We start from the raw sequence: 17,933 nt of genomic DNA on the forward strand, positions 1-17,933 counted from the left end.
ATGTATTTTTAAAAGAACATTTTTTTGAGTTCTATGTTGTAACAATTGCATACTTTATTTTAATTAACTTAATTTAAATAATTATTAATTAACTTAAAGAATAATCTTATAAAATTTTGAAAAGTGTATAATTTTGTTAGACTTAGAAATATGTATACCTATCGTTAACTCTTTGCCGCTTGAACTTTGAGCAAGAAATAAGTAAAAGTTCATATGTAATAATAATAATTGTTAAAATAACACTTTTAACGGAAATAGAACACATTTTAATAAAAAAGTTTAAACACGAATTACATGTTTATTATGCGACAAAAAAATTTCAAAATAATTGCTATTGACCTCTTAACAATAATGAATACGTCGAATTAAATTTTGCAAAGAATCAATTACAATATTTGGAGAAATAGTGGCGATTTCGTTTCTTATTCATTCTTGTAGGTCTTCAATCGCTAATAACAGTATTTTCAAAGCTAACTTAGCTCTACTTTTTCAGATATTTAGAATTAAATTTTTATATGTTTTAACTTTTAATAAAAATAAAGGAGGCTATATGCTACATCACTGAATCCAGAAAAAAATGGTTTTTTTACAAATCATTAACTTTGGTCCTTCGTTCCATTTAAAAAAAATCAAGTCAGCTTCGTAATTTGAAAATCAATTATGGTAGAAAACTGAAAAAGATCTAAGATGATAAAATTTTACTATTTCCCAAATTTCAACGTGTTTTGTTAAAGAGTTCCGAAAATATTTAGCTGCATCCATACTTTTTAGCGTCCCTGTATTGCATTATTATTTAATACGTTCCTCAACACTTTCTTTTACTTACTAATAGTAATATTAATTCTTTTCAAGTTATATCAACTTTCTGTTAACATTGAGAAATTCATTAGCCATAGCTCTTTTTCCATCTGTTGCCTTGGAAACAAGAGAAAAATAAAAAAAAGTCAAAGCTATTCAAACCTAAATTGTGAACAAAACTTGCCGAATTGTTTACATTTGGAAAAATTCTTTTATTAAATTTCTCTAAACTCAACCTTAAGGTAATTTTGAAGTCTGTTAACTTTTTTCCAATTTTGCAGACAATTTAGGGAAGATGTAAGTATTGTCTTTAAAAAAACCTTATTTATTTTCAAATAGCTAAATTTAAGTATAAGAAAAGCTTACGAAAACTTTCTTAGAATAAATCCTGTAATCCAAAAATACTGTAAAAAACATAGCTTTCCAAATAGTTACCGACTTCCGGTATAACCGGAAGTGCCGCCATCTTGAAACTATTTTCACTGTACAAAACCTAATATATTACAGCTCATTACCAATTTTGAGATAAATATTACTTCTAATGAAGGATTTATATGCAACACTGTATTATGGTAATAAATTATTCATGAAGCATATTAAAAAAATGAATGTGTAGCTAATTGTATTAACTAAAACAAAAAATACAATTACAGTATGTTATCTGTGTTATCAGATTTCAACTATTTATTAACAAATTATTGTTTACATTTTTGTTGAAGAAGTATAGCGGGTCTTTTTTATTGCTGTAATCACAGTTTTGATAAACGACACTTGAGATTTTTTCGTTTTTAAAGTGCTATAGATAGTACTATCTCTTCAAAATTGGTGGATTTGCAGATACCCGTTATCAGTGCCCAGACCACATAATTGTTTCGGACCACTCGGAATGTTCCAGGTAAGCATACGACCTACTCAACAATCTTAAAAGGTGTATTACGAGTGGCAGGTAGTCAGTGTTGAATCGAAACCAGAACCGTTTCGAGGTACCGTAAGTACAGTTACAAAATCATCTACGTCAGGCCGGAAAGTACCATCGAGTTCTGTCACTTGTGGTTTGATTGCAGCCGCGATGTGTGACATGTGAATGGCCCAACATTTAAAAAAGTAATTACTAACGCGAGCACTTTTACAAGGTAAGTGTCTCTCAGGGACTTTCAATTAACTCGATTTGTTTACTCTTGAGGTAAGTTCAAGGCTACTATCCCGAGCAGGCACCTCTTGATTTCGGGTGACCTAACTGTAACTTTTGCGGGATTATTCGTGCGTCACCGACACCATCCTCAAAATTTGGGTACCATCACGTACCATTTGATTGTTTTATCAAACTCCCACTGGGGGTTCACACAATAGGACATGTTTGAGCAATTTGAGATAAAGCACACGAGTTGTAAAACGTGACTTTATGGTACGTTTATTTCAGATTAGTACCAATGGCTACCATCAATTTCCTTCTAGTCATCCTAGTTATCACAAGTCCCTCTCTCCAGGACCTCGCCAACAATCAAATCGACGATGATATCAATCCCTTCGCCGAAGCTAAAGCCGAGATCCTCAAAGAGCAAAACCTGCAAAACATCGGCGGAATGATCAACAACTTGATGCAATCGGACGGTGCCAAACAACTCGGCGATATCCTGACTAACGCCGCTTCCGGCGAAAACGCCGGTGAAATCCTCCAAGGTCTGGGCTCAGTCTTGGGTCAGAGTAAAGGCCTCGACCCATCCATGCTCTCAATGCTCTTCAACATGTTCCAACAAGGTGGTACCAGAAGTGACGACTCCTTCGACATGAACGCCTTAGCCTCCCTTCTGGGTAGCTTCATGGGGCAATCGGACGGCGAAAAGGCCAACATCTGGACCTACATCCCCATGATCCTCCAAACCGCCAACGCGTTCCTGGGGCCCGAGGCCGAAGCCCGCGCCAGAAACCACCAAGACCACGCAAACCTTGTGCCCCCGCTCCTGGAGAAGCTGCACCTCCTTTTTGACCACTTCATCAACTCGGAAATGGGCCGGAAGATGATGAACACCGTCGGGGCCGAGAAGTTCGTCAAAGTGTTCGCCGACGAAAATGGGCGAATGTCGTACCGACGCTTCGTCGATATGTTGGAGAATCATTCGTTTAGAAAACACTGGATTCGGATGCTCACCAACCGAATCGCCTCAATTATCTCGCACTTCTCCGACCCCAAAACCCAGAAGAAGTATCTAACGACGTTCCAGCACTTTATCAACAGTCTTATCAAGAGTCAAGGGTACCCCAAGGCCGCGCTTTTTGATCCAAGTCGACCAACTGAAACCATCACAGCCCTGGCTAACCATTTTGCCAAAGAGACGCTTCACATGAAGATCAGCTCGAAGCAGTACGTGAAACCATTCGTGGAATACGTGCAGGTGATTAGTCAATAATAATAATAATAATACTAATACCTTTATTTCCCATGGTAATTTACACACACTATGTAGGAATTGTCCCTATAAAAGAATAACACACACAGGGATACATTACATACAGGTGTTCCGTTTAAACCCTATATTAGTATTGGGAGTTCTAATAATGATAGTCATCTGAAAATTTGTATACAACCATAATTTGTTAGGTCCTGCTTAATGAACATATTTTCAAGATGACCACACTTCCGGTTATACCGGAAGTCGCTATCAACTTTATTATTTTAAATGGAAAGCTATGTTTTTTAATGCGTTTTTAGATTACTGGCGTTATTTTAAGGTGGTTTTTAGAAGTTTTTATTTTTTTTTGGATTTGCGCCTTTTAATAAAAAAATCGATAACTCTGTCATTAAAAAAAATGAAATTGGTTTCAGCTCATTGGAAAGAGAAAGCTTATATATTTACTTTGGTGTTATCGAATTTTCAAAAAAAGGGTAGGACACCCTAAATTTTTAACGTTAAATTTGCAGAACTTTATTGACTATACCCATAACACAAGTTACGATAACTTTTTAATATTTTTTTAATAAAAAATCAAATTTTTTCAAATAAAAAATCAATTAATGTACATTGTTTTAACCAGAAGGATAATAAAATTTTGAACAATTCTTTTGGCAAACTGTACAAAAATGGTTGTGGTTAGCAAGGAATTTCCTACAATGTCTCAATAACTTGAAAATTATCAGATAGGGAATGTTAATGAAGATAGATGCAGATCATTCCAACGAATAGAAACACTGTGCAGGCAAGTAAAAAATCTTGTAATTCATATTTAATTCTGTGAAATGCTTTAATACACTTTAATCTGTTAGACATTTTATTCAAAACTCTTAAACCTAGATACTTTGGTAAATTATGTACAAAATTTTTTCTACAACATGGTGACAGTCACGGTCAAAAAGAATGACACCCCCAAGACCGCAGTCACAAATCTTTTCAATATCATACGGTTAGTTTATAAACCAGCTGGATATTGTGTAAACTACCTGGACAGTTTGTAAAATAACCTGTTTGTTGAAATGCAGCCCGGTTGGTAGGGGTATCACTCTTTTTGATCGTCACTGTACATAGAAATTATTCTTTTGGCGTGTAAAATATTCGTAGTTTGAACCACTCAAAAAAAATAGTTTTATTGATAAAAACAAGAATATATTTCCAAAATAATTATGCCTATACATTCAGAGGAAGAATTTTAAATTTTTGAAAATACTGTTTTCAAAAGATTTTAGCCATACATCGATTGATATTTTTGATGTTATCAGTACAATATTATTTAAAGTGGAGACTCCTAAAAACCAAACACCATATCTTAAGACCTTAAAACAAAATAAATTTTTGCATAATATTTTGCTTAGTTGAGAGTTATCTTAAACTTCACGAAGATTTATAAAAAGATACTTTAAATTTTTTTGAGTACTGGTCACACTTGCGTTGCCACATAAAATATTAATACATATTTTTTACTTTTTTTATCATTTTAGTTTTTTGTATTTAACTTTCATTAAAAAAATTGATACTTTACTCAATATACCACAATTTTTTAACTAAGGATCAAATACGAGTACCTTTGTTTCTAATAACCAAAGATAAATCGTCAGTGTAAAGTAAATAATGTCTAATGACACTTTAACTTACATTGATCTCTTTGATTTATATATAAAATAAATAAAGTAATGGGCCCCAAAATTAACCCTTGAGGTAACCCCACTTTTGCATCTAGATTTGTGGACCTTTCTTCGGGGATGACATTATTTTAATGTCTTGATTTTAACGATACGTCCCTCGAAAAATTATTTTATCCAACTCATAGGCGCACCTCGTACCGGGTGAAAAGTGCCTGAGTGTAAAACTTCACCCAGGCACTTTTCACCTCTTAGGAGAGACACAAAAAAATTGAAATAAATATATTACACTGAACTGAGATCCAGTCTCGTCAGGAAAAAATTTGTTCTATTAATTTATTTGTTCGAAAATCGAAAATGCGAAATAAAATCATTCTGCAAAAATTTGAATTGAAAAAAATTGTTAGAATTTGATTAAAAGGGATTTTGATTTTATTCATCGGGAATTTCAGTCTAATTTCTGAGGGACAAGGTTAAGTAGCAATAAATCTTTGCCAAAAGGACTGTAATAACTGAAGAAATTTTACGATCCAGCGGCACGGTCCCATCGGTCGGTTTTAAAGCCAGGACCGGAATAAGCACACAAACGTGTTAAAAATGTTTTTATTAAAAAATACCTGTTATTCAAAATGGTGATAATTTACTTGAATTAGACAGTTAGTTCCAACTTTACATGTTATGTTTTCCCTATTTCTGTAAGAAATATTAAAATCCCATTTACAGTAAACAGATAATATAATTGGGAATCCGGGCCTGAAAAGTTCTTACCAGCTGCGTCAATTTTACAACAAATTGCAATAAGTTTTTTAAAACCACCTTTGTGGAAAGTGATTTACAATTTTACCAAAATTTATAAGAAAATCAATTGTCTCGAAAATTTAATTAGGCACTTTGATGCATTACCTCAAAAGACATCGATGGACAAAAAATTGTTGTCGCTAAAAAATAATTAACTAAGCAAGAGAAAAATGAAAAAACACACCATACAAGTAAACATTTTACATATTGATCAAAATGTTCTACATAATAAAATGACCTACGATTTTTTTAAACTTTAGGTAAACTACAAAAAGGTGAAAGGTGCCTAAGCGAAAAACTTGAAAAACTTATAATAATTAACACACTCAAAAGCCCTACTCATATCACAAAAAACAGCGATTGAGGTCTCATTTGCTTTTAATGATTCCATAACATTTTCGTATAAAGAAAAAAATATCAATGCTAGTGAACTTTCAGGAACTGTTCCGTCTTGCCCAGAAGAAGGGGATGTTGAGCGTGGATTCGCACCAACTCTCCGACAAGTTGGCCGACACCATCAACCTCGAGGTGATAGAACCCATCGCAAGGGTCAATCGAGCGTACAGATTTGCGAAGAAAGTACCACAATGTGACAGGTCAGTACCATTGACTAGAAAAATTCAGTTCCAACGGTTTGCTTTTTTAGGTACGTGATGTGTCTGGTCAATCAGGAATCGCAAGATGAGAAGCCAAGTCTTCCCGGTCTAAGACCAATCTTGAGCAAATCAGCGAGTCTTATTCTGAGCTGGTTCCTGAGCAGCACCACCAAGACCCCCTACTTGAGCCTCTACATGGCCGTGATGGACAACAAAGATTGCAAGACTTGGTACCAAGACGCCTGTAATGACTTCCACCACGAAGAAATCAAAGTCAAGCGGGAGTTGGTGCATAGTGAACTATAATAAGTTGACTGAGTGTTTGACGCTCTTTTGGGCATAACTTTGTTAAACAAATTGTATTTATTTGTACTTGTAAATTATTAAAATTAATGAAAAAGTGGCAATGGTTTTTACTGACCGTCATGCTTGATTCGTGATAATGACCATCGACACAGTGTCACACATACCTTTTTTCCCGAGATAAGATTACGTCGAAGGTCTCATACCCCACAAAAAGTTCTGTTATATAAAAGCGCAAGTAACAATCCAATCATTTGTATTAAAAATGGTGGCGAAAGATCTCGACAAAATTCTCGAAGAAAAATTCACTAGCACCTTCCGGAAGGGCTACGTGACCATCAATGGTCACATGTTTCCAAAAAGATATGAAGACTTGAAAGAAGGTTTCGACAATTTGGAAGTGAGTGAGGAAGACGTCTGGATTTGTAGTTTCCCAAAAACTGGTAACCTTTTTTAACTTCCAATGATTAGTAACGTTTTGCAATGTTTTATCTAAGGAACGACATGGACCCAAGAAATGGTCTGGATGATTGTCAACAATCTGGACTTCAAAGAGGGTGAAATCAATTTGGGAATTCGGTCACCGTTTTTGGAGTAAGTACAGACTAAAATAAAAACAAGTGACACATTCTCGGATCGGTTTTATTGAAAAAATATTGTATTTTGTTTTCGACTTGTAAAAAAAAATTTACATTTTAGCAAAATCCTAAAAAAATAATATCTTCCTTATTATCAAAGATACACATTGGAAACAAAGATATCATACAAGCACTTTTTTACAGAGAATTTTATAATGTTATTAGCGATTTTTTTAACCTGTCGTTTAACTGTAATAACATAAAGTATTTTTTTTAATAGGTATCATAGTTATCTACGATATTTTCTGAACTGAAAACAATATAAATACAGTTTGATATTTTTATATACTTTTGATAAAAATATATTTACAATATTTGAAAGTAGTTGGCCATGGAAAAAATATTTCATATAAAAGGTGTGAATAATCTAGAAATTTTGTGAACGATTATTAAAGTATAAAATGTAAAATTATCAAAATAAGCTATGTTAAGTAATATGAATTTTTTTCCTACATTTCATGTGTAATTAGAAAATGGAATAACAATACAGCGTGTAGGGAATGATTTAGCAAAAATTTAATGACAAATAAAGAATAGCACGACAACTCGGTTAAGCAAAATTTATGTAAATCAAAAATGCATAGTTTTCCCAAAAAAATCGTTTTGAAATTAAAGTCCCAAATTTTGAGAACCGCTGAACTATAATTTTAAAAATTAGCGTAAATTTTAGTATTATTGACAAAGTAGTAAAGGTAAATTAACATCTTGGCCCACTACGTTATTCTTCTATTTCAATTTGTGTTTTGTTATTAAATTTTACGAAAAAAAAACATTTTTTTTGCCAGGACCGGGATTTAAACCTCCCACAGAAATGAACATGTTACTTACAATTTTGAAAAATTTTCAAATTTTCTCATGCGCCACCATCTCCATTTTTAATAAAAAAATTAACTGATAAGTGATAATAAACTATCGTAAGCCACACAGTGGCTCTCAATCGGTGGGTTAACAAAAATTTCTGAAGAAAGTACGCACTTTTTGGAAAAATTATATAAGGGTTTTTAACTCGTCTGATTACGAAAAATTCACAAACGAATTAGTGCTAAGCCATTCCCTAACACTCTATATAAACTTGCCATTTTAAACCTAAAAACACATAATTTTTATTAATAGCAAAACATTTGATCTAATAATGGTTTATTACGCTGTTTTTGAATTAATTAGTGTTTAAAAAATCATTAAATTGTAAATTCTAATTGGGTTAATTCATAATTTTAATAGTCAAAAAACCAAAATTTTTTCATGGCCTACTATACAGAAAAAGCGAAATGTTATGTTTTTTTCAAATCTTTTAAAATAATGTATTACACAAATAAACAGTCAAATCAGAAAAAAAATAGGTTTTCAAAAATACCACAGCCGTCTATAATTCCAATTAAAATATTAAAAATAAAACTTTATGCTGTTACAGCTAAACGAATGATTAAAAAAAACGCTGATAACATTATTAAATTCTCTGTAAAAAGTGCCTTATAATGTTTTTGTTTCAAATGTGTATCTTTTATAACAACGAAGATATGAAATATCTTTTTTACATGGCCAACTACTTTCAAATATTGTAAATATATTTTTATCATACGTATATAAAAATATCAAACTGTATTTATATTGTTTTCAGTTCAGAAAAAAATAAGCTTTTTGAGAAGGTCGTAGCTAACTATGATACCTATTTAAAAAAAATACAACTTTATGTTATTACTTATTACAGTTAAACGAAAGGTTAAAAAAATCGCTGATAACATTATAAAATTCTCTGTAAAAAGTGCTTGTATGATATCTCTGTTTCCAATGTGTATCTTTTATAACAACGAAGATATGAATTTTTTAAGATTTTGCTAAACTGTAAACTTTTGTTTATTAGTCGAAAACAAAAGACGATAGCGAGATGCGGTTTTGACCAAAATTATTTTCTCAAAAAACTGACCCGTGAATGTGTAGTTTTGGAGATCTCCTATTAGGACATCCAAAATGCAGCACCCTGTACAGTACACAAGAGTCAAAAAGTTTGATAAATAATTTCCTAGGTTGTCCATTATTTTTGACTACCGTGACATGTTGAAAAACAATCCGAACTTTGACCCCCCGATGTTCCTCCAAAACTCTCTCGAATTCGTCAAAACACTCAAAAGCCCAATTTGTATGAAAACCCACCTCCCTTATGAGTGCCTCCCTAAGGACATACAAGAGGGGCGTAAAAACCCCAAAGTGAGTACACGTACAATTTTTTCAGTGTTATTTTTCATGAGTATATGATAGATGATTTACGTGGTCCGCGACCCCAAAGACACCTGCATCTCCTACTTCCACCACTGCAAGCTGATGGAGGGCTTCAGGGGCGATTTTGAGGAATTCTGCGAGTTGTTTTTGGCCGGGAAAGTAAATTTTGGGCCGTTCTGGAAACACGTTCTGACCTACTGGGAGAAGAGAAATTCGCCAAATTTTTTCTTCCTCAAATATGAAGATATGAAGAAAGATTTGCCGAAAGTGATAAGACAAGTGGCCCAGTTTTTGGAACGTCCGTTGAGTGATGAAAAGGTGGAAATTTTGACCAAACATTTGAGTTTCGAGTCGATGAAGAACAATCCTGCTGTTAACTACGGAATGGTTTGTGATTTGAATAAGAAATTTAAACTGATCGAACACGACGGTGCTTTCATGAGGTCGGGGAAAGTTGGGGGTCACAAGGAGGTGATGTCCGAGGAAATGATCCGGAAATTTGATGATTGGATTAAGCGAAATGTTGAAGGAACCGATTATGTAATCTGATTTGGTGCGAAATAAAGAGAAAGTTTGGATTTAAACAATTTTGTTAACAAAATAAAATAAACAAAAATAAAGTTTTTGAACACATGTGGTTTTTCTAATCTCCATCTCGTCCCTACATAAAAATATATTTGCAGTTTTTTTTTCATACTAAGTTTTGATTCACACATTTTAAATTTTATTTTCGGTTGTCCTGCATGTTTTGGAACATTGTAACTCTCCATAAAGTTTGAATTAATTTTTTTTATTCCTGCGAAAATCTTTCATATCTCCACATTTCAAGAAAGGATATTCAATTCTTTTTTTTCAAAAGGAGAGATAACAGAAAACGATAGCCTCTTTTGGAGTCAAGGTCTCACATGCCCCAAAAGATTATACCAAGACATACCAAGAAAAAAATATAAATGTAAAAAATATTGAAACAACATGTAGCGCTTTTTACTAGGTAATTACATATTTCTTAGTAAAATTTTATGCCCATCGTATCAAATATCCTGAATAAAATAGCTTTTGCAAAACTTTTGGGTACCAGTCTACCAATAAAAAAATAACAAACTCACATTAACCGAAAATTTATGTCAGTTAGTGTCTATTCCTCAAAAAATTTGATGCGGATTTCTAATCTTTTTCCATTTTTGTTCTACAGTTTATAGTTTTGGAGATTAGCAGAAAATGGTCTGTTTTTAATTTTTCCAATCTACAAAAAAATAAACCTAACAGCAAAATAAAAATTGATCGAAAACGACTTGTAACTTTTTTATCTTAATTTTCTGTTTCAGAACAAGATTTTGTAAAAATCGAACCAAAATTGTGCAAATATTCTGAATAAAACAACTTTTGTAAAATTGTTACTTATCTAGTTACGGTGATGGTAGTAGGATGATGAAGGCATTCATTTGTTTAACTCAAGTGAAATGACATCGACGCGTTATGTTTTCACTATCTGCCGTAAGATGACGCTACGTATGCATTTTTTTTTGGGTTGCGTACTTTCCCCTATAAACCATAACAATAAAAATTTGGGCTCTTAATACAAATAAAAAAATCACCAAAATCACAATTCCCAAATATTAATTTTAAAAGTTTGCCTTGCTTATTGGACATAAAATTGTCTGAGGATTTCAAAATTGCAGTTATAATTCTTGGCCCACGATATGTATATTATGAGATAATAGGCGAAAAATATTTGATGTTAATTTTTTAAATATAAGAAAAAATTATAAATAAATTCTAAATAAAAGAGAAATTGCTCTAAAACAACCTTTTTTTACCAGTTCATTATCTGTTGCTAAACAACAATCTATACAATTCGAGCCACAATTGCACAAGTATTGCAAATAAAACGACTTGGTCAAAATTTTTAGTTATCTACCAATCAAAAAAAAACCACCACACTTACAATAACCAAAAATGTGCACATTTGACGTAAGATTGTCTGAGGATTCCCGATCTGTTTTTGTTGTTCTTGTACTAGTCGATCATAGTTCTGGATATAATAGATGAAATTTGGTTTATTTAAATTCATTCAATGAACCAAAAATAAATAAAAAGTGATCTTAAACGATTTGTAGCCTTTTTTACAAGTTATCCATTTCTGTACAAAATTTCAGAAATAATCGTAATAAAATAACTTTTTGAAAATTTTTATTTATCTACAAAAAAAATTCTAAAAACAGAATAACCAAAAATGTATACCAAAAGCGTGCATTTTTGACGTAAATTTGCCTAAGGATTCCAAATCTCTTGTACAATTCAAAGTTTTGGAGATATAATAATGGGCAAAATATGATCGATTTTAGTTTTTACGAAAAATTTATTTATTTTACCAAAAATAAGTACATAAGTAATATAAAATATAAATTAATTACTTGATTCTGAGCTAGGTTTTGTGCCAATTAAGTCAAAATTATGCAAATAATCCCAATAAAACAATGCAATATTAATTGTAATTGGATATAAGATATGTATATTATTATTAGAATTTGTATCAATACGATATTATAATAAAAATTTAAAAAAATCTAAGCTCTAAAAAATCAAAGAAGTAAGTATAGTGTTTAATATGCGTAAAAGATGGATAAGCACACTTCCAACATTAAAAAAAAGTGAAACTTTTAAATGCTCAAAACAAAAGCATTGACACGGTCGTAAAAACCATAAAGTGTGTATAAGACTTTAAATTGGTGCCAAATAAAGAGAAAGTTTAGGTTAAAATAATTTTATTAAAAAATATACACAACTAACAAAATATTTGTACTAGATAAAGTTAATCAAAGGTGAGTCCGGTCCCTCTTGTATTTTCCTCAATCCAGTCATCGAACCTTTTGGCCAATTCTGGACTCATGTGGTTTTTCCAATCCCCGACTTGTCCCTTCCTGATAAAATATTTCCCGGTCTTTTTAAAATAATCCTTGCCATATTTTGACTCTAGCAACACTTCGAGATTACACCCTCGGTTATCTCGCATGTTTTGGAAGCTCAAAAAGTCGCACAATTTATCGTATTCTTCCTCAGTGTAGCTCTTCTCCATAAAATTTGCAATTTTCTTCAAAGTCCCACGAAGATCCTTCTTCATATCTTCATATTTCAAGAAGAGAATATTCGTTTCGTGTCTTTTCTCCCAGAAGGAGAGATAATGGGGGAAGAGGGCCCCCATTGGGGTCAACCCTCTAATCATCTGGTCGCAAAACTCCTCAAACGTGATATCAAGCTGGTGGAACATTTGACAGTGGTGATAATACGACACGCACATGTCCTTGGGGTTGCGACAAGTGTAGATGATTTTCGGCTTGATTTTATCAAGTTCTGTGGGGAGTAGAGGCAAAGGGAGGTGGCTTTTGATGTAGCGTGGGGACGGAAGGTTGTTGACGAGGTCGACGGAGTTGCCCAGGAGTTCTTGGCCGAGGGTGTCTTGGTACTGGATGAGAACTGTGGACATCCTAAAGAAAGTTTTAGTGGAAGTAATGCCACACCGCAATGATATTATTATACTTTTTGCGATAATAACTAGTAAAAAATAAAAAATAATTGCAACATTAAAGAGTCAAGCAATTGAGGAAGTCAAAACTGCCGAATTTCTGCAATTTCCGGAAAGCCAATTTTTCTTTATTGTATAAAGCGGTTTTGGATGCTGTCTGGACTTTTCTGGCAGAGAGCAGAGATGTTGATAAATGCATGTGATCTTTTTTGAACAGATATTTTCATCATATAAACGGTAGACTACTAATGTATTCAAGTCAAGTCGATGATCAAGTCGATGTAATATACAGGGTCTACATTAAAAAAAAGTATTGGAATATTAGAACTTTAGATAGTCATCTAAAAATTTGTATATAATAATGATATATTAGATCCTAATTAATGAAAATATTTCCAACATGGCGGCACATCCGGTTATACCGAAAGTCGTAATCAAGTTTCGTATTTTAAATAGAAAGCTATAAATAGCTACAGTTCTTTTCGCATAGGTTATTATTATAAAAACGTTAGTAAAATACAAAAAATCAAAGTTTTTCCAATCAAAATTCAATTAATTTATTGTATTTTAACAAAAAGGAAAGCAAAATATTTTAAACAAAAACTTAACTTAGTTCAATGAGAAATGTTTATTTGTCAAACGGTGTAAAAATATCTGTGGATAGTGATGAATTTCCGGCAATGTCAAAGAAAACAACATCACTTAAAAAATATCACAGATAGGTTTAGAAACTGTCAATACAGATTATTGCAGAATTAAATTTCTTCCACCTAGTAAAATAAAAATTGAAAAATTTCTTTAAAAAAAATGTCTAATAGGTTGCAGAAGTTGTCTAACAATAACGTTAAGATTTTGTTGTTTGTAATTTTTTTTGCAAATTTGAACACACTGAAGAAAAGATATAGGCTTTCTTTTTTGATTGTGCAAATACGATTTCCAAAACTCTAAAAATGGTAGAATTACTGAATTTTAAAGAGAAAGGTGCAAATCCAAAAAATTCCAAAAAAACCCTAAATGTTTCGAAAAAGACTAATTTTAACTCAAATTATCTAAAAACATATGTTTCTATCTAAAATAAAAAAATTAAAACTAACTTCCGGTGTAACCGGAAGTGCCGCCATTTTGAAAATATTTTTATTCAACAGGGTTCAAGGAGTTATGGCTGCACATCACATCAATTTTTAGATAAATATCATCACCAAAACTTTCAATACTTCTAATGTGCGATTTAGACGGAACAGCCTGTATACCTACAGTATCCAAAGCGTTTGACAAACTAGATCATGCCATTTTAGTTAGTAAATTAAGAGATATTGTTTTTTTTTGATGTTCTGCTAAAACTATTAGAGTTTTATTTGTATAACCGAATTTTTTTTTGTTTTACACAATGGCTACGTTTCTAAGAATTGTAGTGTTTTATCTGGCGTACCTCAAGGGTCTAATTTGGAACCCCTTCTTTTTCTATTATTTATTAATGATCTTTAACTGCAACACACTCATATATGCTGATAATGTTGAATTGTTGAATGTTGAATGAAACACTTAAGGAATGTCTCACTTTACATTCTAATATTTTAAACTTAGTTAATTGGTGTAGGTTAAATAATCTTAAACTTATTATCTCTAAATGCAAAATTGTTACATATTCCAAGAAAAACATCCTTTTAGATACGACTATGGAAGAGATCAATCAGTCTTGGAGCGTTCAGATACGAAAATTGACCTATCAACCGTTTCAGAACTATAAAAACGCCAACGTCGCATTTTACCAAATTATTTTTTTAAATAAGATTCATAAAATTGTAAAACAGTTTTTAATAATTAGATTTCTCATTGAAAGTACAATGTGGTTTTAAATAATTTTCATCTAGTCGTCTGTGAATTTCCCATGTAAAGTCAGAAATGCTGCTTTATAGAATTAATGAGAGGCATTTAGACATCGAATATTACAATTCTCCATTTATTAAGTCTTCAATTCGAAAATAATCTTCGACAACAAAAATGTGTTTTCTTGGAAAGTGTAACAATTTAGTTGCATTTTAACGAAATTTTAAAAATCAATTAATTGGCAATTTGTGAATTTCGCAACTGACAGTTTTGACATTTATTGACAGAGTTCAATTGAGCAGAGCAGCACAATTTTTTTTACAAGAAAACCAATTTCAAAGGTAACTAGATGAGAATCATTTAAAAACACTTTGTATAAAATCCATTAGCTATTATTTTTTGAAGTGCATGAATAATTTATAACAGATAATTTTCAGAGAAAATGCGACGCTGGTATTTTTATAGTTTTGAAACAGCTAATAGGTGTTTTATTCCAAAGCTTTCTTTAACAAAACATATAAATTCGTTATCCACTTCCTCTGCCAAAATAGGTATTAGGTTTTGTATTAAGGAATATAAACAGTTTAATAATATAAGAACTTTGAAAATAAACTAAAGTAAGTACATAGTACAGAAAAACGTGCAGAAAAAAAATTCTTAATTATTTTTATTTTAAAATTAAAGAAAATTACCTTTATAGAGGTTTTCCATATACTACGCTTTTGCTAATGTTTGATTTGCCATCTTTAGATATGCGAATTATACACTCGCACCAACGTTTCTCTTCAAACTTATTTATAATCAAATAGACTGTTGTTATATATATTCTAAGCAAATTAATTCTGCATTTTACTTACAAACTTCAAAATCGTACCTATTAACGAAATCTCCTGTTTCTGTCATGTGTAAGTCTTTCAGTCAAAATTGTACAGAGTGTGACATTTTTTGTTGTTCCTTATTGCCCTATTCGTTGCATCCTAACGTTCAATATACTGTATGTTTATAACTTTTTTATATCGTATGTTGGTATTTTTTCTTTTTTTTTCTTCATAGGTTTTACTTAATCATTTATTTATTTATTTATTTAAATGTTTTGAGTAATTAATGAATTAAAAACGCGTCTAAAAATACATGCATTTATTTATGATAAGATCACATTTATATAGTTTAAATGATCTAGAATGAACAAAAATTGTTAAAATGTATCAAAAATAAAAATAATAAATAATGAAAAGGTAAAGTTTGGGCACTTACTCGATTAAAGGAGCTCGGATTTGCTGTATGGTGTTTCGGGCCGTCTCAAAGTCGAGGTCATTTCCAATCAGCCAGATCATTTCCTGGCACCAAGTGGAGCCCGTCCGAGGGAAGGAAATGAGCCAAACGTCGTCTTCTCGCACCGGTGCATCGATGATTTGTTGGGCGATTTTGTCATGGAAGGGTGGCAAGAGGCACTTTCCTGGATTGTACTCCATGAGGGAGTTCTTGATCCCGAAGGCCCGGTCCATAACTTCGGCTTCTTCGGGACTTAGTTGCCTCACTGTGTAACTCATGATGTTGCAGCAGCTGGAGTTGGTTGCAGACTATCAGAGGATGAGTGGAGAAAGAGATTTAGAAGTCGGACTTTCGTAATCACCCCCACTTGGCAGGTGGAGGCATTTTGAAGTATTTTCGAATTTTTAGGAGAATAATATTAAGTTTATCAGCTTTTTTACAGAATAATTTTAATAAAGTCTTGTTGATTTGCCTTTTTGAAAAAGTTAAGGCGTGAGTTCAAAAAATCAATAGGCAGAGAGAAATGTAGTATTGTTAGATGCTGCGGAATTTAGGAAATGTTGTGTAAGAATCCGGCGAAACAACGTGAAAGTTGTATCCACATGGATGAATCATATAAAAAACGAGAAAAATATCGACACACGAGAACCGGAAGTCACGTTTTATGTGGATCTGGAGGAGAAATGACGGAATTTTCCGCTGAGAGACGGATCATTTCACTTTCCAATACAATATTTTGACAATTATGCAATTGCAAATTATTACGTTCGTACGTGTTTTTCAATGTGATATTTGCTTTGTAATGAAGAACTGTTGTGTCATGTTTAATTTCGCAAAAATTGTAAATAAACACATTATAGGTAAGTATGTGGCGAACATGCGATAACGGTGGAAGGTGAAAATAAATACCGCCTGTTGTGGATATAAAGAAAACACATTAAATAATTAAAAGTTTTTGCTTAATCAGAAGCAATCTGAAAATAATTGTTTGGGTGAAAGTTTTTACTATGTCCAGTTACTTTCCCTTAACTGGTTTGTTTCAAGTTCTTGACCACGCATGCACGACATCGTGATACCAAGATTGTTTTTTAATAAAATATTCTGTTAACCACGACTGTAGGCAGTTTATACGCAGGTCAAAAAACTTAAAAAATAGACAAATAAATTAGACAAAAAATTACAATATCCGCCATAACACCATAACACCATAATTTCCAAATCCACAAGTGCAAATATTAGCTGTTTTAAAACTATAAAAACGCCTGCGTGGTATTTTACCGAATTTTAAATAAGGTTGATAAAAATGTAAAATAGTTATTAATAATTAGATCTCTCATGGAAACTATAAATTGCATTAGCTATCAATTTTAAGTGCATAAGTAATTTATTACAACTCATTTTGAGAGAAAATGCGACGTTAGCGTTTTTATAGTTTCGATACAGCTAATAGAAAAATAATTAATCATAATATCAGGAGAGACTAGGGACAAAAGTAACATTTACGTTTAATATTTTTCTTTTATGAATATAAATATAAATTTAATTTGCGTAATAATAATAATAATAATTCATTGTTTGTCTTTCTTGTGAACTAAATTTACTTTTGCTTCTAGGGTTAATTGCAACATGATGCCGGAATCATTATAACAATTATAAAACAAAAGAAGAAATTTCTGTATTTTTTTTTATTGTAGTAAAAAATAACAAATTAAATGTTAAAAGTGCATTTTGACAAAATAACAAAATATTCAATCTAAGAGACAGTTACAGCAAACAAAATTAGCTTCATTAGTGCAAGCTTCATGACCACAGACGGCACATTAGGTCTGCTGTTGGAACACGATTCGATTAATATTTTTTGTAGTTTTTTTCTTTCTTTGGTTTACGTT

General features: G+C 32.0%; 3 protein-coding genes across 4 annotated transcripts; 2 read left to right on the forward strand and 1 right to left on the reverse strand.

The window, feature by feature from the left end:
- Positions 1-1,552: 1,552 nt before the first annotated feature.
- Positions 1,553-6,667, forward strand: LOC655224 (uncharacterized protein). Of its 2 annotated transcripts, XM_064354817.1 has the most exons (5): positions 1,610-1,693; positions 1,745-1,931; positions 2,219-3,191; positions 6,107-6,264; positions 6,315-6,667. In XM_064354817.1, the coding sequence occupies exons 3-5, from the start codon at positions 2,229-2,231 to the stop codon at positions 6,568-6,570; spliced, it is 1,377 nt and encodes a 458-aa protein (XP_064210887.1). In that variant the 5' UTR covers positions 1,610-1,693; positions 1,745-1,931; positions 2,219-2,228; the 3' UTR covers positions 6,571-6,667. The 2 variants fall into 2 exon arrangements, with proteins under 2 accessions (XP_008195892.2, XP_064210887.1); XM_008197670.3 differs by lacking the exon at positions 1,745-1,931 and having other exon boundaries at positions 1,553-1,693.
- A 107-nt stretch (positions 6,668-6,774) lies between these two features.
- Positions 6,775-10,055, forward strand: LOC655303 (luciferin sulfotransferase). Its single transcript, XM_961831.4, has 4 exons — positions 6,775-7,010; positions 7,065-7,161; positions 9,230-9,410; positions 9,462-10,055. Exons 1-4 carry the CDS (start codon positions 6,833-6,835, stop codon positions 9,969-9,971), a joined length of 966 nt encoding a protein of 321 aa, XP_966924.2. The 5' UTR covers positions 6,775-6,832; the 3' UTR covers positions 9,972-10,055.
- A 2,115-nt stretch (positions 10,056-12,170) lies between these two features.
- LOC655384 (luciferin sulfotransferase) lies at positions 12,171-16,385 on the reverse strand. Its single transcript, XM_961924.4, has 2 exons — positions 16,027-16,385; positions 12,171-12,907 (listed from the first exon to the last, which is right to left on the reverse strand). Exons 1-2 carry the CDS (start codon positions 16,320-16,322, stop codon positions 12,235-12,237), a joined length of 969 nt encoding a protein of 322 aa, XP_967017.1. The 5' UTR covers positions 16,323-16,385; the 3' UTR covers positions 12,171-12,234.
- Positions 16,386-17,933: the final 1,548 nt, after the last annotated feature.

Source organism: Tribolium castaneum, chromosome 2 (assembly GCF_031307605.1).
Source record: "Tribolium castaneum strain GA2 chromosome 2, icTriCast1.1, whole genome shotgun sequence".
Lineage (NCBI taxonomy): Eukaryota > Metazoa > Arthropoda > Insecta > Coleoptera > Tenebrionidae > Tribolium > Tribolium castaneum.